We start from the raw sequence: 21,404 nt of genomic DNA, 5'->3' as shown, positions 1-21,404 counted from the left end.
TATGTGCATCAGTGTTGATTTTGACAGCAAATTTAAATTTAGTTTCAGTCATAGTCTTTTCAATGAAATTTCATTTAGATGTAGTCATATTTTAGTCATCTGAAATGTTTTTGTCTTAGTCGACTAAATAGCATCTGATTTCAGCCAATTAAATATACAGTTGATTTAGTCTGCAAACAGGTATTTTGGTGGTGGTTTAATGGTGTCATAATTGCTGATTTTACACTTGAGAGCTTGTGAGCTTGTAGATCTGCTATTTTCAGAAAACAACACCCGAGTGCAACCAAACATAAAATGACTTGTCTTGTAGTTCTACTGGATCTCTTCGCCACCAGTCCCTCCCACTTTAGTGTAGTTTTTATTTGTTGATTACATTTTCAATTTAGTCATCATAGCTTAGTTTTTATGTACGTTACGTCAGTGAGAAAAAGTAGTCGACAATTTTCATCATAGTTTTAGTCAATGAAATCAACACTGCATTCATGTATGTGGAAAAATACTGTTGTTGTTGGATACGATTCCATGACATATAGATGTTGGTACCATTAGGAGAGATAACAGGCAGACATTGATCAAAAATAACAATTCTTCTACATTCTCTAATTGTGTTGACTTCTTGTAAATTAAGTAAGCTAATGCAGAGGATGGTTAACAATAATTTAACTGTTGAGAGCGTAAAACGTACGGGTCCATTTGGTTTCATTTTTCGCTCTCAAGAGTAAAAGATCTAATGAGGGTCCATTGGGTTACCAAATGACCATCATTTGGCTGGAGGGGACCACCGGGGACCCCCTCCTCAAGGACCACTGGGTGGTCCCCGGACCACTGGTTGAGAACCACCGTCCTAAATGACGTCCAGCAGGGTGTGTGCGGCGCCCTCTATGGCCTGGCTCAGGATGGACACGTGGCGGTGGACCTCCAGCCAATCGGTGGCCAGCCCTGACGCCTTGGCGGCGACGAAGGCGTCGGCCAATCCCGGGAAGGTGGGCTGACCCGCCGAGCTCGACGCCCACAGGACATGTCTGGAAACGCCCACAACAATGACACAGGTCACACAATGGCACAGGTCACACAATGGCACAGGTCACACAATGACACAGGTCACACAATGACACAGGTCACACAATGGCACAGGTCACACAATGGCACAGGTCACACAATGGCACAGGTCACACAATGGCACAGGTCACACAATGGGCGCAGACACACTTAAACATCACGAGGCGGCAAGAGAACTCTCTTCCTGGTTTTTAAACAGCTGGTGGATGGAAATGACGCACGCGGGCGGCTTCAACTTGTAGCGTGGCCAAAGCGTTTCCGGTTTTTGAGGCACTGGCGTCATTTTCCATCCACCAGCTGTATAAAAACCCAGAAGAGACGCCAGAACTAGGCGTCGTTTTCTTGCCGCCTCTCGACGAAAAAGTGTGCCCGCACCCAATTTGACAGGTCACACAATAATTCAGGTCACACAATGTGACAGGTCACACAATAATTCAGGTCACACAATGTGACAGGTCACACAATAATTCAGGTCACACAATGTGACAGGTCACACAACACACATTGGTGCGGGGTGCACTGCATAGACATACTAACAGTCCGACAGGCATTAGTCTGACAACACCATCGCTCCCGACATGCGCTGCAGGTTACAACTAACCCGTGCTGCGGGTTAAAACTCACCCGTGGCTCCCGACATGTTCAGCAGGTTAAAACTAACCCGTGGCTCCCGACATGCGTGGCAGGTTACACCTAACCTGTGGCAGGTTAAAACTAACATGTGACTAATAGGTTTTAACTTTAGGGTTGGGTTTTGGGTATAGGGTGTCAAACTCATGACGTCAGACCAAACACATGCACCCCATTGGTGCAATCAGTGCCGGGATGTCTTTCAAAATACCAGCTCGGGTGCCGCGCAGATATGGCCGCTTGCTAGCTTGCTTACCTCGCTATCATTACGATAAAGTTGCGAGAGGCATGTTGAAGTCAGAAATGAAGAGCTTAGTATATCCATCTGGTCAAAACCACGGAGAGCTCCTTAGATTATGAGATACGAGGCATTCTTTCTGAGCCGTAAACAGGGAAGTGAATGGCAATATCGGTAGAGGGCACAGTGGAGTAGCCTAACTAAAAGTATTTTTCTTCCGCTATAGACGAGAGGCTGGTCTGCATTTCATGCGAGCGCATGCAGGAAGAGAAGACTAACAGAGCTATGGACCAGAGCTACATGTATTTAAACTATAAGTTGACATTCACCTGAATGCGTATTTGTGTGGGAACGCCACAGGATCCAAGAAGGAGCGATCCAACAGCATGAGCTGGTCGTTGATCCTACGCACCTTCAGCGGCCTGAAGACAAAAAGCTTGAGTTAGTTTGTATTAGTTTCAGTGTCAGTTTTCGTCTTTCTAATACTTTGGGTTATTTGTCAGGTGCAGGGTTGTTGTATGGACATATAAAATGCCTTGATTTTGTGGGAGAGCTTTGGTGCACCATAACTATTTGTGCACATAAATACATTGTTAAAATGTGCGTGCGTGCGTGCGCGTGTGCGTGAGTGCCCGTGTGTATGCATGCGTGTGTGTTCTTACGTTTCCTTGGCCAGATCAGAATTTCGTATCAGCTGGTTCAAACCCTCGGCTGCAGAGCGGAACGACGCCACTGCTCTCTGTAGGGGCTCTGAAAGGAGAAAAAAACACCACCTAGAGGCTCTGAAAGGAAACGTCTGGAATGACGGGTCACCCTATATCACTAGTCTCGCGTCGCCTCTCGCAATGTTCAAAATGCTTCCGCATACATACAGTCTGGAGCAACGGAAGCTCTGATCATGAGTAAAACATGAAGCGGAAGTGAAGCCTCGAAATGGGCAATTTTATCATGAACATTAGGGAGAACCAATTATATGAAGATAGGTCCTTAAAGATATCCTTTAAGTTGAATTATGAGCCTCCTACCCATACTGATTGGTTTAGACACTGTATCCTACCCAGTGAGATGTTGTGTTCAGACACTGTATCCTACCCAGTGAGATGTTGTGTTCAGACACTGTATCCTACCCAGTGAGATGTTGTGTTCAGACACTGTATTCTACCATGGGGATGCTGTTTTCAGACACTGTATCTTACCCAGTGATATGCTGTTTTGAGACACTGTATTCTACCCATGGACACTGTATCCTATATACCCATACTGATTGGTTTAGACTTTAGACACTGTATCCTGCTACCCAGTGAGATGTTGTGTTCAGACACTGTATCCTACCCAGTGATATGTTGTGTTCAGACACTGTATTCTATCCAGTGAGATGTTGTGTTCAGACACTGTATTCTATCCAGTGAGATGTTGTGTTCAGACACTGTATCCTACCCAGTGAGATGCTGTGTTCAGACAATGTATCCTACCCAGTGATATGCTGTTTTGAGACACTTTATTCTACCCATGGACACTGTATCCTATATACTGATTGGTTTAGACTTTAGACACTGTATCCTGCTACCCAGTGAGATGCTGTGTTCAGACACTGTATTCTACCCAGTGAGATGCTGTGTTCAGACACTGTATCCTACCCAGTGAGATAGTGTGTTCAGACACTGTATCCTACCCAGTGAGATGTTGTGTTCAGACACTGTATCCTACCCAGCGAGATGCTGTGTTCAGACACTGTATCCTACCCAGTGAGATGCTGTGTTCAGACACTGTATCCTACCCAGTGAGATGTTGTGTTCAGACACTGTATCCTACCCAGTGAGATGTTGTGTTCAGACACTGTATCCTACCCAGTGAGATGTTGTGTTCAGACACTGTATCCTACCCAGTGAGATGTTGTGTTCAGACACTGTATCCTACCCAGTGAGATGTTGTGTTCAGACACTGTATCCTACCCAGTGAGATGTTGTGTTCAGACACTGTATCCTACCCAGTGAGATGTTGTGTTCAGACACTGTATCTTACCCAGTGAGCTGTGTTCAGACACTGTATTCTATCCAGTGAGATGTTGTGTTCAGACACTGTATCCTACCCAGTGAGATGCTGTGTTCAGAGTGTATCCTACCCAGTGAGATGCTGTGTTCAGACAGTGTATCCTACCCAGTGAGATGCTGTGTTCAGAGTGTATCCTACCCAGTGAGATGCTGTGTTCAGACACTGTATTCTATCCAGTGAGTTGCTGTGTTCAGACACTGTATCCTACCCAGTGAGATGCTGTGTTCAGAGTGTATCCTACCCAGTGAGATGCTGTGTTCAGAGTGTATCCTACCCAGTGAGATGCTGTGGTCAGACACTGTATTCTATCCAGTGAGATGCTGTGTTCAGACACTGTATCCTACCCAGTGAGATGCTGTGTTCAGACACTGTATCCTATCCAGTGAGATGCTGTGTTCAGACACTGTATTCTATCCAGTGAGATGCTGTGTTCAGACACTGTATTCTACCCAGTGAGATGCTGTGTTCAGACACTGTATCCTACCCAGTGATATGTTGTGTTCAGACACTGTATCCTACCCAGTGAGATGCTGTGTTCAGACACTGTATTCTACCCAGTGAGATGCTGTGTTCAGACACTGTATCCTACCCAGTGATATGTTGTGTTCAGACACTGTATTCTACCCAGTGAGATACTGTGTTCAGACACTATATCCTACCCAGTGAGATGTTGTGTTCAGACACTATATCCTACCCAGTGAGATGTTGTGTTCAGACACTGTATCCTACCCAGTGAGATGTTGTGTCCAGACACTGTATCCTACCCAGTGAGATGTTGTGTTCAGAGTGTATCCTACCCAGTGAGATGTTGTGTTCAGAGTGTATCCTACCCAGTGAGATGTTGTGTTCAGAGTGTATCCTACCCAGTGAGATGTTGTGTTCAGACAGTATCCTACCCAGTGAGATTTTGTGTTCAGAGTGTATCCTACCCAGTGAGATGTTGTGTTCAGAGTGTATCCTACCCAGTGAGATGTTGTGTTCAGAGTGTATCCTACCCAGTGAGATGTTGTGTTCAGACAGCTGTGTGCGGTAGAGGTCCACAGCTGTCTGGAGGTAAGCCTCCAGGCTCTCTGCGTAGTCGCTGCAGTTGAGCGGCAGGAGCAGGCTGTCGGCCAATCGGATCAGGACGTTCCCTGCCGTCCTGGCAACGGCCTGGTGACTGACGAACCCTGTGAATGCACGCACGCACGCACAATAAACATTTTTATAAATGCACGCTGATAAACATTTTATAAAAAATATTGTGAGGCTAAATCTCATTAAATGGTGATCCGTGGCTCAAATGCAGAATTAACTAGAAAAAGTGCCCTTCTGGACACAGGTCTCCACCAGGAGGATAGGATTGTGTGTGATGTTTGGCAAAATGTTTAGGAGTAATATAAACATGTTTATTTGTTTGTGTGTGTGTGTGTGTGTGTGTGTGTGTGTGTGTGTGTGTGTGTGTGTGTGTGTGTGTGTGTGTGTGTGTGTGTGTGTGTGTGTGTGTGTGTGTGACGCGACTTGGCCTGTTGTAGCGCCACCATGAGGCTGATTTGAAAACTGTCAAGTGGCATTTCTTCCTCAGCCTAGTAGTGGGAATAGGCATGCACAGTTTCACCGCAATCGGAGTTGTGGCAATTTGTACAAAACGGGTACAAAACGGGCTACTCCTGAAAACTTTAGAAGCCAATCGTAGCCAATCAGGATGGATAATTATGAGAAATCAAACAAATCACATGATCACATGACTATGGAGAGCATGTGTACCGATTTGCGTGGAATTTGGATAAAATCTGAAGGAGTAATATTAGAAAATGTGTTTTACATATGTCGGCCTCCTGGTGGCGCTATAAAGAGCAGATGTGAAAAATTCCAGGCAAAGGTTTTTCCTTGGCCTCTAGGGAGTGTGCATACATGGTTTTACACAGATCGGTGCAGTTATAGGTAAAAACACAAATCGGCCAGTTATAGCGTCACCATGAGGCTGAGTTGAAAATATTCAAGTGGCATTTCTTCCTCGACCTAGTGGGAATGTGCGTGCAACATTTCACGGAAATCACACCATGTGTTCATGATTTGCAGCATTTTGTTTGAAACGGAGCACTCCTGCGAACTTTGGAAGCCAATCAGGATGGAGTCTGAAAAATCTGAAAGACCCGTTTCGTTGAATGGCTCTAGAGAGACTGTGTACCAATTTGCGTAATGTTTGGACAAAATCTGTAGTTGTACTGTCAAAACATTTGTTTTGCACAAAGCGGCCTCCTGGTGGCGCTATAACAGGCCAATGTGAAAACTTTGGGGCAGAGGTTCAGCTGTGGCATTCAGGGAGTGTGTGTGCGGACGGACGGACGGACACACGGACGGACGGACGGACGGAGTGCAAAACATACTCTCTCCCCATGCCTTCGGCCTGGTGGAGACAATAATGGACCTTGGGAATGAAAAGGTTGAAAACCACTGAGTCACAAGTTAACAATAAAAGCAGTGCTCCTCACCGGGGTCGATGAACCTCGAGGCGTAGTCGAAGGTGTCATACGCCGTGTGGTACGCGGGGTAAATTCGAGCCTTTGTTTTTGTCTGCGTAAAACAATGATGAGAGACATTCTATTTACTTTGTTTTTATTTCGATGAGACAGACAGCGTCGAAACTCGAAAGCCTCAAAGGAGATGGCGAGTCAAGAGGTCACACTTTAACCTAAACAATAATTACTTATTTTTTATCAATTACTCACCCCTTGAAGCCTTGCACTCATGGAAATGTATTAGTTTATGTCGCATTCCGGAGCCAATAATGTGATGACCGGCGGAGAAGGGCACTATAGTCCTCTATTGACCGTTGACCCGCTCATCAAATTATTGGCCCAGGAATGCGACGGAAAAAATAAATAATAATAATAATAATAATAATCTCCATGGGTCTTCATGGGATGTGCATCAACACGGCGTCACTGATCTTACCCGGTCGTATGTGTAAGCGAGGTCCATGGAGGTGATGCCCAGGTAATGGACGAACGCGGCGTAATCACTGCCCGCTCCGCTCAACACGCCCACCCTGATCACACACAGTAGACACGTCATGAGCACGAGGGCAAAACAGCTTCACATAAACCCACCGTATGAAGACCATGCAGTGCAAGCTTTTGAACTTAAAAATGTCCGTATAAAACACACATTGAGCCCCAATATGCAGTGAGGGGTCCCTGCTTCATCTCTTTCAGCTAAGGTGGTCCTTGGCCTGAAAAAATAAACGTTGAAGACCCCTGGCATAAACCAGGGGTTCTCAACCCGTGGGTCGCGACCCCTCGGGGGGTCGCCAAATTATTTTAGGGGGTCCCCAATTTTTTATTGTTTTTTTTTTTTTTTCACGATTTTTCAAAAATAGCTAAATTATAACAATGCTTAAAACACCAAAAGGGGTTCCCGCCCGAAATGGTTTAAGGTTATTGTAGCAGTCAATTTATATTGGGGGTCGGGAGGGGGCGGGGCGGGGGTCCCGAGACATTGCCAAAGCATTTCCGGGGGTCCCCGGCCAAAAACGTTGAGAACCCCTGGCATAAACGATACGTTGAAGAGGTGAGAGCTCCAGTCAGTATACCTGGGGATGGTCCCGTGCGCGGGGCTGCTTCTGTTGTTCACTTTGACCCAGTTGTCATAGACAGACGCAGAGTCCAGTCCAGGAGCTTTGACCTGAACACACACACACACAACACATGATTATTACTATTATTTACCATGAAGCCTTGAATTCATGGGAGACTCTTTAGTTTTGGTCACATACGCGAGCCAGTGATTTGGTAACCAAGATGGCTACTCAGTAGGCGACTCGCCAAAGACGCCGGTCAACAAATCATTGGCTCAGGAATGCGACAAAGTAAAAAAACAAAATCTCCATTGAGTTCATGGCTTCATATGCGGTGTGTAATTGATATAAATTTGTACTACTCATTTAAGCACTTTCAACGCACTGGCACACTTATTTTAAACTAGTCATTCTCAATTGGTGGACGTTTTCAAAGATATTTGTGAAAAAGGTTTGAGAACCACTAGTTTAGTGTGTCGTTTGACCTCTGACCTCCCACCTGTTTAGCGGCGGTGAAGATGACGCTCTGCGTCGACGGCATGGCCGAAGCTCTGAGCGTGGCGTTGGCTGAAGAGCAAAGCGTTGTGGGTCAGCATTTCATTAATACCATACGAAACAGGAAATCATCGTCGGTATATAGGTTCTTACCACCGATATGTCCACGTTGATGTATGCGACGGTGCGCTCGCTCAGGAGGGCAGAGTATTGCTGACGGACGGACAGACAGACAGACAGACAGACAGACAGACAGACAGACAGACAGACAGACAGACAGACAGACAGACAGACAGACAGACAGACAGACAGACAGACAGACAGACAACATGAAGTTAGTTGGTGTGAGAGAAGAGGAGACAGACAGACAGACAGACGAGGCAGATGATTCTCTGTGCGAAAGCGGAAGTAGAATAAGATTGTCACCTCTGTGTATTCTGCAGAGCCAATGAGTCCAAACTCTTCTGCACCCCAGCTTCCAAAGATGATTGATCTCCGAGGTCTCCATTTTCCTGCCACAATAAATGAAACACATGAAACCACAAACATAAAAAAATAGCAATTAAAAAGATTCCTAAAAGGTAGCACATCCAAAAATTCAATAAATGGCGGACAAAGTAGTCACAATTCCATTTCTTTATTGGCACACAGCAAACGGCGTTTGGGCTATGCAGTTTGCGCATCTAGTTCTACTATTGTTTGTGTTCAAGAAGTTCTTGTTAAATGTGAAAGCAAATAAATATGTTAAATGTGTGTGTGTGCGTGTGTGCGTGCGTGTGTGTGTGTGTGTGTGTGTGTGTGTGTGTGTGTGTGTGTGAGACTGACCCTGTTTCACCATGGTTCCCAGCACTCTGGTCAGCTCCAGCATGACAGAGGTTCCACTGCTGGGGTCGATGGCACCGTGCACCCAGCTGTCCCTGTGGTTCCCGTAGATCACATACCTGTCTGGAAGTGGAAACACACAATACCGTTTCAGTTACAGACACTATTATTTCATTAGTTTTTAGTGAACTATACTAAGTCACTCACCTGGTTCCACACTCCCCCGGATCACCCCCATCACGTTGGAGGAGTTCTTCAGTTCTCCGCGGTTGTACACGTCCAGTTTCACAACACTGGGACAGAGGGTTTCACGTTCACACAAGAAAATACGATTTTTTATTTCACTTTGAAAAAGTCTGTCTTTCACCCCAGACAAAAGTTGCTTCATTCAAATATTTACACATTGTATATGAATGTTATAATACACGCCACCTTGTAGCCCATTGTAACCATAGATTCATCAAAAACACACGTCCTCGGTTCTGGCGTCTGATATTGTCCTTTTAATACATATGGGTTTTTTTCTACAATTACTTCAAATTCATTAAAAATGTTTTATAGTATTTTGTTTTCTTCATTTACCCCCCAAAATCTATTACTCTACTTGTTAATGTGGGGATATGTAGTCCTACTCTACCTGTTGCTGAAGGGAAATGTAGTCCTACTCTACCTGTTGCTGAAGGGAGATGTAGTCCTACTCTACCTGTTGCTGAAGAGAAATGTTGTCCTACTCTACCAGTTGCTGAAGGGAAATGTAGTCCTACTCTACCTGTTGCTGAAGGGAGATGTAGTCCTACTCTACCTATTGATGAAGGGAAATGTAGTCCTACTCTACCTGTTGCTGAAGAGAAATGTAGTCCTACTCTACCAGTTGCTGAAGGGAAATGTAGTCCTACTCTCCCTGTTGCTGAAGGGAAATGTAGTCCTACTCTACCTGTTGTTGAAGGCAGATGTAGGAGTGAATCCCGGAGCTCCAAGGTTGTAGGTGCAGTTGAACGCTCCCTGCCAAGTGGTGGGGGCCGAAACTCCGCCCAAAGCACTGCAACAACCAATCACATGCAGGATAATTCAATAACAACCAATCATAGTGTTTGGGAGGGGAAGGGGGGCATGTCATATTGCCCCAAATCCATTTCAGGAAGTAAGACTGTCTCTACACGTACCAGATCAAAGCATAGGCGTCCTCGAATCCGATCGGTTGGATTGGAATAGGCGGGACTCCGGTAATGTTTTCCACTGGTATTCTGTAGGTGTCCTCTGCAAAACAGACCCGTGATCAGCCTTAATCTATCATGGATCTTGGATATAGAATACATTAATTGGAGATAGATTACATTGGACCGTCCTATATAGGACAACATATTATGTTGTTAGCTATACCTCTGGCGGCCAGGTAAGGCGTGAGCATGTCTCCGTATTGGCTGCCGAAGGAGCCTCGCTCCACTCCGGAGGGGGGCATGTACCAGGAGTAAGGGTACGTCTGGTTGAGGTCGGACATGAGGCCGTCATTGATGTCCTGAGGGTCCGTGTAGACCAGCACCCCGCTCACGCCGTAGGGGGCAGCGTTGATGGCCTGCATTGTGGACACCACAAGCAAACGTTTTTAACTCGTATCCTTGCTTCTGTGGGGTCCCTGAGCAACACATTATCAGCAGTTTTGATTGTATATCAGTGGTGTGTTTTGATTGGATATCAGTGGTGTGTTTTGATTGGATAGCAATGGTGTGTTTTGATACTAGGCCCATGTACCCACTTTATCGGCTCTTCCCGCTCCTCCGTATCTGGTGATGGCGATGGTTCCTCTCAGGTCCATCGTCTGGTTCAGATACTGGTAGTCACTGACTCGGCCCTGGTTAGCATAGACCAGCTTCCCCTAGTTTAGCACAATAACATGGTTAGCATAGGTTACCACACACATGAACGGGCGAAAAATCGTTTCGTCCAATGGGCTCGTCTCACAAGCGTGTGCAGGAGCATGCGCACAGGGTTGCACAGTGCCGTTTGCGTCGCATATAGGACCTAAATAGACCCCCCCCCCCCCCCAACACCGATATGTCCACGTTGATGTATGCGACTAAACAAAACCAAGCGAAACAACAAACACATATTTGCCATAAGCATGAGAGAATGGGTGTAAATGGTGCATTTATATAGCGCCTTTATCCACGGTGCTTTACATAGCTTGTGCATTCCATTCACACACACATTCATACACACACCGATGACAGAGGAAACCATGCAAGGCACCTACCTGCTCATCAGCAATTAGGGGTTCAGAGTCTTGCTCAAGGATCGTTTTGGGTTGCTTATGTTTGCTTATTGTCAGAAACCATGGTGAATGGAGAAATAATAAAACCCTTGGAATGCACTCTCTGTGTCACCTATACCTGTGGGTGTCCTGCGGGGCTGAATAAGCTGCATAGGGCCTACCTGGGGGTGTCCTGCGGGGCTGAATAAGCTGCATAGGGCCTACCTGAGGGTGTCCCGCAGGGCTGTAGGCTGCGTAGGGCTGGACGACATCAGGCTGGTCCTGGTCAGGGTTTGGGCCGTAACCTTTCTCCGTCTCTCTGGCGGTGTACAGCACAGCGCCGGACCCGCCCACTGGAACAAACACATGACCCTTCCTTCAAACACTATATACCACACTTTATACCCAGTGTCATATTTCTTTCATGTGAAATGTTCTAGTTGTTGTCAACAAATGACATTTTAGTCAGCCAAATTGATCAACTGTAGATTTAGTCGGCTAAAATCATATGGTAGCCTATGTAGTCGACTGAAACTAGACTAGAGTAAAACATTTCAGATGACTAAAATCTGACTAAAACTTATCAGAACGACTAAATGTGTCCTAAAATGTAAATGTGCTGTGAGAATGGCCACTGACCCACGGTGACGCGGTTGGGGGTGAGGGGGTCCGGGAAGGACAGGTAGACCAGGTACTGGTCTGTCCAGACGTGGTCCAGCCCACTGTGGGGGTCCTTCCATCTGTCCAGCATGTACTGCACCGTGCGCTCGTCTCCCGCTGTGGTCGCCATGTGGGGGGTCTTGGTCAGCTCTCTGTCCCAACACGCACACACACGCGCAAGCACACACACACACACACACACATAGGGAAATGTACGCACGTGCACGCACGCACACACGCATGCATACACACATGCACATGCATGCACACATGCACGCACATGCACACAACACCAGTGTTCATTTTTATGACTAAAACTATGACCAGAGAAGTTCGTCGACTACCTTTTTTTCATTGATGAAAACTGAACATGACCTGAATAAAAACAAATGGGTTTCCACATTATTTGTGGAATAACACATCTATTTTCACAGTGCAAAGGAAAGCGACAGCTATAGTGTCAACCATCTAAGTTCTTTGGTACATTATCATTGCAACTTTTGTGACAGTTTTTGACAACAATTACACCTTTAGTTTGAGTATTTCTATATTGCAGTATTGATACTTTTTTCCATTCAGGACGGGAACCCTTTTTGGCGCTTTACCCCTTCAGGACGGCTACCCCTTTTGGGGTTCTAGTTGCTATGTAGGCCTATCTAGCAGCACAATTTTGTTTTGTAATTTTTTTATTAATATTTGAAATTTTACAGGACTTAGTTCAGTATTTTGAAGGCGTTTTTAGAATCGGCCTCAGTCCTAAAAGGGTTTGAGTACTTTTTTCCACCATTGCGTATATAGTGACAGTTGACCTGACCTCTGACCCTGAGAGGAAGAAAGACCGCAAAAGCAGACAACCCGCAGCAGTGGCTCAGGGGTAGAGTGGCCGGTAAGAGCATCCGGATGGGAACCGGCGTGAGGTTGCCAGTTCGAACCCGGGGTCCCCCAGAGTAAGTGTTGAAGTGTCCTTGAGCAAGACACTGAACCCCTCCCTATGAGCAGGTTGATGACTTGCATGATTTCCTCCGCCATCTGTGTGTGAATGGGTGAATGTAATGCGCAATCTCTGTAAAGCGTCTTGGATAAAGGCGCTATATATAAATGCACCATTTGGTCCATTTACAACCCGCAACACTCCAAATTAGAAGAGTATTCTTATAGGTGCAAGGCTCAGGAATTCAAATGGAAACAAGGAAACGACAGCACTCAATAAATGTCCTTTTCACATATAGTTTATTACCTCTAACGAATGACCAAAGGACCTGTATATGCATGATAAAGATAAAGATAAAGAAAACTTTATTGTCCATTAAATTGACATAAAATGGAAATTCGTCTTTGGCACACCGGCAGTCAGTTACAACAATAAAACATTACAAAAAATACACAGGTGCATTACAATACTATATAAAAATGCATTCACATTAACACAACAACAGTGATCATGAGCAGTGGCGATTAGACTATTTAAACATTTTCTTATTTAAAATGTCCACAGCAGTTGGCACAAACAAAGTTTTGTAACCCTTCTTTTTTGCTAATTTTGCCCTAAGCCTCCTGCCCGATGGCAACAAGTCAAAGAGGAGGGTGGGTAGAATCATTGTAAATCTGAATTGCTTTTTTGGTTATGGAGCGGTTGTATATGTCCTGAAGTTGCAGTTGTTTGTCTCCAATGATCTTACTTGCCTGGTTGACTACCCGGGTGAGCTTGTTTTTATCTCTAACTGAGAGATTCCCAAACCAGGACACGATGTTAAAAGTGAGAACACTCTCAGTGAGTGATCTATAGACCATGGTCAGGGTGTGTTTACTGGCATTGAAACTTCTCAGTTTCCTGAGAAGATAAAGCCGCTGCCTTTCCTTTTTGTAGATGTTATCTGCATTGGTCTGAAAGGTGAGTTTATTGTCTATGGTCGTTCCCAGATATTTAAAGTCACTGACCTGCTCCACTTCCTCCCCTCATAGTAACAGGCCTAAAGGTGGACCCTGAGCCCTCTGCTCTTGACCCGCCTCCCAAACACAGCTCCTTGGTCTTAGTGACATTAAGGTCAAGGAAGCTGCTGTCAAACCAGGTGGCAATACGGTCGATGTGCTGGGAGTAAGAGGGACTGGAAACGTCCTGCAGGCAGGCAACCAGGGCCATGTCGTCAGCGTACTTTATGAGAGAGAAGTCTTTGTTGTTGTTGTATTTCAACTCATTTGTGTATAGGGAGAATAACAGAGGGGATAAAACGCACCCCTGTGGCACGCCAGTGTTTAGGACAAGGCAGTCAGACAGAGTGTTATTAATACAGACTCGCTGGGGTCTCTCTCTCAGGAACTCCCTAATCCACAACATGAGATTGCTATACTGACGTTCAGGTCACACAGGCGTTTTAGGAGAAGATGGGGTTGGACCGTATTATACAGAGGAGAAGTCCATAAAAAGGACACGAACGTATGTTTTGGGTTTGTCTAAATCAGGGGTTTTTATTTTATTTTCACGATTTTTCAAAAATAGCAGACCTACAAGCTCGTAGCGCGCCACTCGGTGGCGCGCTATGAGCTTGTAGATCTGCTATTTTTCAATAGCTAAATTATAACAATGCTTAAAACACCAAAAGGGGTTCCCGCCCAAAATGGTTTAAGGTTATTGTAGCAGTCAATTTATATTGGGGGTCGGGAGGGGGCGGGGCGGGGGTCCCGAGACATTGCCAAAGCATTTCCGGGGGTCCCCGGCCAAAAACGTTGAGAACCCCTGGTCTAAATGACTATGTATTTTGTCCAATAAAGTTAGAGTGGCATCCTCTACACCTCGACTGGCTCTATAAGCAAACTGCATGGGGTCCATGCACTTAGCTGTTTGCAGTGAGAGCTCCTTACTCACTACACGCTCCATGCATTTGCTTAATAGAGGAGTGAGGGCGATCGGTCTAAAATCATTTGGCACTTTTGCTCGTGCTGTTTTTGGCACAGGGACAATGGTTGCCGTTTTCCAGGCCTGTGGGACAAAGCTGATATTGAGAAACATTTGGAATAGTTTGGTAAATATGGGTCCCAATTGGATGGCACATTCTTTCAGGGCCCTTCCCCTTCCCGGTGGCTTTGTGAGGGTTAACCTGCTGGAAGATTGAAATTACCTCAAGTACAATTGAATGCAGGTGCCAACGGTCATCACCTTGAAAGGTATCAAATGAGGACTCAAATGTTTACATTTATGGTACCATGGCAGGATAAATGCCATGTGAAATCGATTATAGATAGTAAATAGAATTAAAAATATACACACAATCACAGAGAGCCAACTCAATCATATATTATATATTGACCTCTGACCTCAGGTTGTCCCGTATCTGCAGGGCGTCCACTTCCTCCAGGAAGTGGCGGACCATGTCCTCGTCCAGGTCCCGTGCCACCTCCCTCACCCAGGCCGGGGTCTCCTCCGAGGGGCTCTTCTTCTCGATGGCGTAGTGCCCTAGCAGGATGCCCACCGCCAGGCACCCTAAAAACGCCACCCCTTGAAACAGCTTCCTCAGCATCCCTGCTCCACTTGAATTCCGTCAACCTACAGTACGCGGTGGAGCGGATCGTTGTGTCTGTCTGTCTGTCTGTCTGTCTGTCTGTCTGTCTGTCTGTCTGTCTGCGACCGATTGTCTCTTAACTCTTAAGCAATCACCACCGGCGTTGCCAGTTTTTGCGAGCAAGCAAGCAACCATAGATAGAGGGGGGCTACTACTCAAACCATATGTGTCCAAATTTGACTGAGGGACTGCCATCAGATTTTTTTCTTTTTTTTAATTTTCGTTTCTTTTCATGTCATATGAAAGCAGGGAATCATAGCATGAAATTGACATATTGGTTGTTCAGTTTGACCCACCAGTTTAGGAGATATGGCTTTTAGAGTAATGTCTTGCAGAAAACAGCGAGTTGAGAAAACAGGCTTGAAAGGTTCACTTCTGTGGTCTCTAACATAACACCTAGCTACATGTTTAAGCATTTATTTCATATATTTACATGTCGATTTCAGCTCTGACATTTATTTCAGACATGCTCTAGTATGTGAAGAGTCTGCCTGTGCTATTAACTCATTATGGATTTTTTTTTAAAAAGAAAGTTTTTCAAGCTGGAGGTTGCGCGATGGCAGGCTCTCAGTCAAATCTGGTCACATATTTATTTTAAAATAGCAGATCTGCAAGCTCACAATGCATTGAGATGCAACGCGTTGGAGCTTGTAGAGCTGCTATCTATCCTCCTGGAGGATCCCAATTGGGCGTTCCAAGGCCAGTGTGGCGATGTAATCCCTCCATCTCATCCTTGGTCTGCCCAGGGGTACCTCCGTATAGGGAGACGCCCGAGAGGCGTCCTTATTAGATGCCCGAACCACCTTTCCAGGCGGAGAAGCAGCGACTTCTCTCTTCTCTCGTGTGACTGAACTTCTTACCCTATCTCTAAGGGAGAGGCCAGCCATGAGAAAAGTCAGTTCGGCCGCTTGGACCCGCAAACGTATTCTTTCGGTCATGACCCAACCTTCGTGACCCCCAAAAAATGCAACTCCACATACGAATATCTAAAGTGACGTTACAAGGAAAACAAGGCCAAAGTCGCTTATAATAATCAGACATGGCAACACTGATCATAAGGTGTCAGTAAGAGCCCCACCTCCATCTGAACAACAGCCTACCGGTGGACTTTGAACAACATTATTTTTTATTATTGTTTTATTTTATTTTTTACAGCATGGCTCTGCAAGAGACTAGGAGAGCTAGGGTCTGTGTGTACTTAAAGGACCACTTCACCACTTTTCAACTTCTCTTCCTATAATTGGTCCTAACTAATGTTCATGATAAAATACCACAATCTTTTCCTACTCAGTCTGTGTCTCATAGGAAGGCTGTGGGCAGTTCAGAAACCCGTCCACCAGTGACATCATCGATGGTGAATCCAAGCTAATAGAAACGGCAGGCTTTCTTTTCCTGAAAAGTTGCAATGCAAAAGTTGAAGCCATCGTTCTCACGATAATACAAATCTAAATATATTTTAAAACAAATCTTGTTTTAAAAAAAATCTGCCTAATGATGATGTCACTGGTGGACGGGTGTCCGAACTGCCCAAAGCCCTCCTATGAGACACAGACTGAGTAGGAAACAAATGGTGGTGTTTTATCATGAACATTATTGAGGACCAATTATATGAAGAGATGTTGAAAAGTGGTGAAGTGGTCCTTTAAGACTATTTTCACTACTTCTTAAAAAGTCATTTTCCCCCCCACCTTTAAATGCATGGATATATATTTGTCTTTCTATATTTTTATGGAATTATTTAGAACATTTTGGAAATGTCTTTTTTTTGGGGTGTGGGATATTTCAGATAAAACTGAAATCCTTTGTACTCAATTCATCAAAGGATTTGGGGTTCAAATGGTTCAAAATAGAATGTCAAGGTTGAAGTTATTTTCAACATAACGTAATGGAAACTACTATTCTCTCAACGTTTCCTTGTGACACATACCATATCGTAAAACCGCACAATTTACGACAATAAAAACTATAAGATTATAAAAGAAAAAAATTACAATTTGACTACACTCAATTTAACTTACACCTCAACATTACAAGGTTAATTAAATCCAGTGCTTTATAATGAAGTCTGGAAAAGGGCAAAAATAAGACATTGTTTTACTGTAACACTTTGACTGTTATCTCCACTCGATAAGGTCGGGTGGCTTTGAAGTCAACGCTGTTGCTGTATCATCATCATCATCATCATCATCATCATCATCATCATCATCATCATCATCCTCATCCTCATCATCATCATCATCATCATCATCATCATCATCCTCATCATCATCATCATCATCATCATCATCATCATCATCATCATCATCCTCATCATCATCATCATCATCCTCATCATCATCATCATCATCATCATCCTCATCATCATCATCATCATCATCATCATCATCATCATCATCATCATCCTCATCATCATCATCATCATCATCATCATCATCATCATCATCATCCTCATCATCATCATCATCATCATCATCATCATCATCATCATCATCATCATCATCATCATCATCATCATCCTCGCAACATGCAAACCCCCATGAAGCGGCGTTCATGTATTGTTACTTTTTATATTTTGTACATGTATTGTATTGCTCAGCTATAGGTCAAACGCAGCGGCGCACATCCGGTGTGTGAGCGTCACTCTTATTAATAATGCCATTAAAACCAGCGTCATTTCATAGGATTTAACTATATATCGATGTCGTTGCAGATTTCGAGCAGAACCCTCGTCTCCAAATGCACAACTTTTCTTTTTTAAATATTTGTTTTTATTTAATGCAGAAAAGTAACCGTTTTGGCTGCCTTAATTGACACAAGTCCAGGGGTGCCTTGGCTTAGAATGCTTTTATAATATTTGGAATATATACCACCCTCTAGACTCGCTCACAACGCGCGTTGTGAGCTCGTATATTGGGTATTTTTAGTAAACCTCCCCCCCAGAAAAGGAGTGCTGGGGACTGGGGTTAAACGTCAAGTATAAACGTTATTGTAGTCTGTAATATGACGATGGCGATTAAAAAAAAATATATATATATAAAATAACAGAGTAATTGACGAGGGGCCTTGGATGAAATCGTTATTTACAGTAGAGCTCATCTGACACTGAATCTACATTTGAGCAGAAGAATCCCGCTATCAGAGGCAGCGGTGGCTGAACGGTTTGCGGAGCGGTCTTGATACCGGAAGGTCGCCAGTTTGTATCCCCGGAACGGCACGTTAAAATTACCACCGCTGAAGTGCCCTTGAGCAAGGCATTGAACCACTACCATGAAATGTTCTATGAGCAGGGTGTTGGCTGTAAACAAGCATCTCGAGCTTAGTCCACGTCCCTGGGTAAACAAAGAACTTTGCTTTGCTTTGGCCATGGCTACTGTATAGCGTGTCATTGTCCTCTTGTCTAAATGAGGCCAGTTAAACTCAGAAAGGACCCTCCAATGAAACGCCTCAGAGGTCATGCTAGGTGAGCCTTCGGTGTGTGTTTGTCAGCGGAGAGGTGGTGTTGCAACGATGTGCAGTTTACTGTCTGTTTTATTGTTATATTATCTTGAGGATCATAAACCTCCTTCCATATAGACCAGTGGTTCTCAACATGTGGGTCGGACAATCCTGGTCTCTAAACTGCCTCCCCCTGGCCAGCCGGGGCGCCTGATGGAGGGGAACGGAACTGGTCGGAATAACGTGTTCCTTCCACGCGCTATGTCCGACCGGGGAAACTCTCCCATGTCAGGTGAAAAGAAGCAGCTTGGACTGCTCATGCATAGAAGGAAGCATGAGGTCAGTCCGCTGCCCCCCCAGGTTGGCAGAGGAGGTGTAGCGCCCAGGATTACATTAGATAACTGCCACTGGGTGAAAAGAAATGGGTTACAAAAATCTGTGAACAAAAAACTGAACACAAAATTAAATGAAAAAAGGCAGCTTCTTTTGGCCGCGCATGGAAGTTCAGGTGTGCCCAGGCTGTAAGCAGGACTGCAAAAAAAGAGATTCTATATAAAGAGGCGACACTCCCATTAAGTCCCATAGTAACGACCAGCGCCCAGTGCCTCCGCCATATTGGAGTGATGACGTAACTTCCAGTTGCTTTAAAATACATTAAAAAGTCACGCTGTACAAAACACAAACTTGTTTTTATCCTATTCTACTCTCATATATTGATTTACTCATTAATTCTATTCATCATATTTATGAATGGATCAAAGCAGCCTATTCATTCAGAATGTCAGGGTGCATGTGTGCACATGCATGTATATGCACGTGCTGCCGCCATATTGGAGTGATGCGCCATCTAGTGGTGATTCCAAATATTTGAGGACTGTCGCCTCTTTATATAGAATCTCTTTGCTGCAAAACCAGAACAGAAGAAGAAGAAGAAGAAGAAAATAATTACAAAACAATAAGGGACCATATGCCCTTTGGGCTTGACCCCTTAAATAAATAAAATAAAATAAATAAAATATTGCAGACCTCTTCTTTACACCAAATCTCTTTGCCGGAAATAGGCTGTCTACAAGCTCACAACAGAAGTGGAAATCCTCTGTCGTTGATATTTCTGCTAGCAGGCATGAAGCCCATTAAGTATCGTGTAAGTACAAATTCATGTGTGACAGCAGCTGGGCTAACATCACGTAATGGTCTGATTAAATTAATATTGACTTTCCAATTATAATGTTGGCTGTATTTCAACCAGCCATCGTGCCAAACACTATATTTTAGGTGACACCGCTCCATAGCAGATGCCAAAGGCTATTTACGAGGTTAAAATGACCAAAAGCCAAAGCCAAAGTCGTTCTTCCGTGTTATATTTCCCTGTATAATCAATGTCAAACACTGCATTTGTGATCCCCGGGAGCCACTTTTATTTTGTAAGACAATGTCTGCTTGTCTCATTTAATTGAGACATCACATTAATCTCAATCTGACACCGACGTTCAGGATGTGAGTTCCCTGGTTGGTTGAGTCGGGCTATTGTGTGACCCGATCTTGTTCTTTCCTACAGCTGTGCATTTCACAGGAACACCAAAAAGCAAAAGCAGAACATTGCAAAAATATTTTCGGACGGAAATGACTTAAAGGTAGGGTAGGCCTAGCAAGTTATATATCTCTACTGTATACAATATACATATACAATATTTTCAGTAAATTAAGAAAACCTTATATTTTGAAACAGTTGGTGTTGTGAGTCTATATATTGTCAATTACTTGCATGAGAGGGAGAGAGGTGGTGGAGATAGTTGCTTTAGTAGACAGTTTGAGGGTTCAATGGAGTTAAGAGGTTTTGTCAAAAGCGTTTGTTTTACTACTTCCCATTAGTTCAATATTTTCGAAACAACACACAGATGTAAAGGGTGTTCAATAGCACTGATTTATGCAAAAAAAAAGTCAAAAACCTAAAAAAAATAGTTATGAGCAATATGAGGTTTCCTCCCGACAGTGATATTATAGGCCTATATTCTGATAGTATATTGCTACAGAGTGTTTGTTCAGTAACAGGAGTATCCCTGTCTCTCCAGCTATTTAATAAACAGAAAATACATTTTAAGACGGGTTGCACATTTTCAACCTATCAGGAGATAGTACTGGGTGTACGTCAAGCTGCCTCATGCTACAAACAGGAGATAGGCTCCTGCCTATATGGGCCTCATGGCTCGGCAAGGCGTACTCACTTAGGAGAAAGTACACGGTTATCAGCATTTAGTGTTCCAGTTCCTCTAGTTCTATCCCACTCACTCACTCACTCACTCACTCACTCATCCTCTCTCCACCCTTCTATCTTTCCCCCATCTCTCTCTCTCTCCCCTCCATCTCCTCTAAGGACACAGGACAGGGCTTGTCAGGATAATTAAATGGTGGGGTTTTTTTGGGGGGGGGGGACTCAGGGCTGCTGGCGTCTCACTCCATCAGGCTCAAGGACGACTGCAGTGCATTTCCAAATCGATCGACTCGGACACAGCATTTCATTCTCTACTGGCAAGTTCACAGTGTCACCAGTGATAAGCACTGTAGTAATGTAATATTTTCATGCTATATAAATATTGCTGTTGTCGGGACGAAAATCTGTATATACGTATTTCAACTTTTTTCGTGTGT

At 44.4% G+C, this 21,404-nt stretch overlaps 1 protein-coding gene across 1 annotated transcript; it reads right to left on the bottom strand.

The window, feature by feature from the left end:
• Window positions 1–844: 844 nt before the first annotated feature.
• naaladl1 (N-acetylated alpha-linked acidic dipeptidase like 1) lies at window positions 845–15,278 on the bottom strand (the record flags this gene model as incomplete). The annotated part of the gene is made up of 19 exons (XM_079509129.1): window positions 845–1,022; window positions 2,257–2,349; window positions 2,590–2,677; window positions 4,975–5,148; window positions 6,454–6,535; window positions 6,917–7,010; window positions 7,554–7,645; window positions 8,038–8,109; window positions 8,187–8,246; window positions 8,460–8,545; window positions 8,859–8,978; window positions 9,063–9,148; window positions 9,790–9,894; window positions 10,019–10,112; window positions 10,236–10,428; window positions 10,609–10,728; window positions 11,329–11,456; window positions 11,743–11,915; window positions 15,076–15,278. 19 exons carry the CDS (start codon window positions 15,276–15,278, stop codon window positions 845–847), a joined length of 2,241 nt encoding a protein of 746 aa, XP_079365255.1.
• Window positions 15,279–21,404: the final 6,126 nt, after the last annotated feature.

This window comes from Electrona antarctica (genome assembly GCF_951216825.1).
Source record: "Electrona antarctica genome assembly, chromosome: 8".
NCBI classification, from domain to species: domain Eukaryota; kingdom Metazoa; phylum Chordata; class Actinopteri; order Myctophiformes; family Myctophidae; genus Electrona; species Electrona antarctica.
The sequence above is the reverse complement of the archived record's forward strand: the minus strand, read 5'-3'. Positions and strand labels throughout refer to the sequence as shown.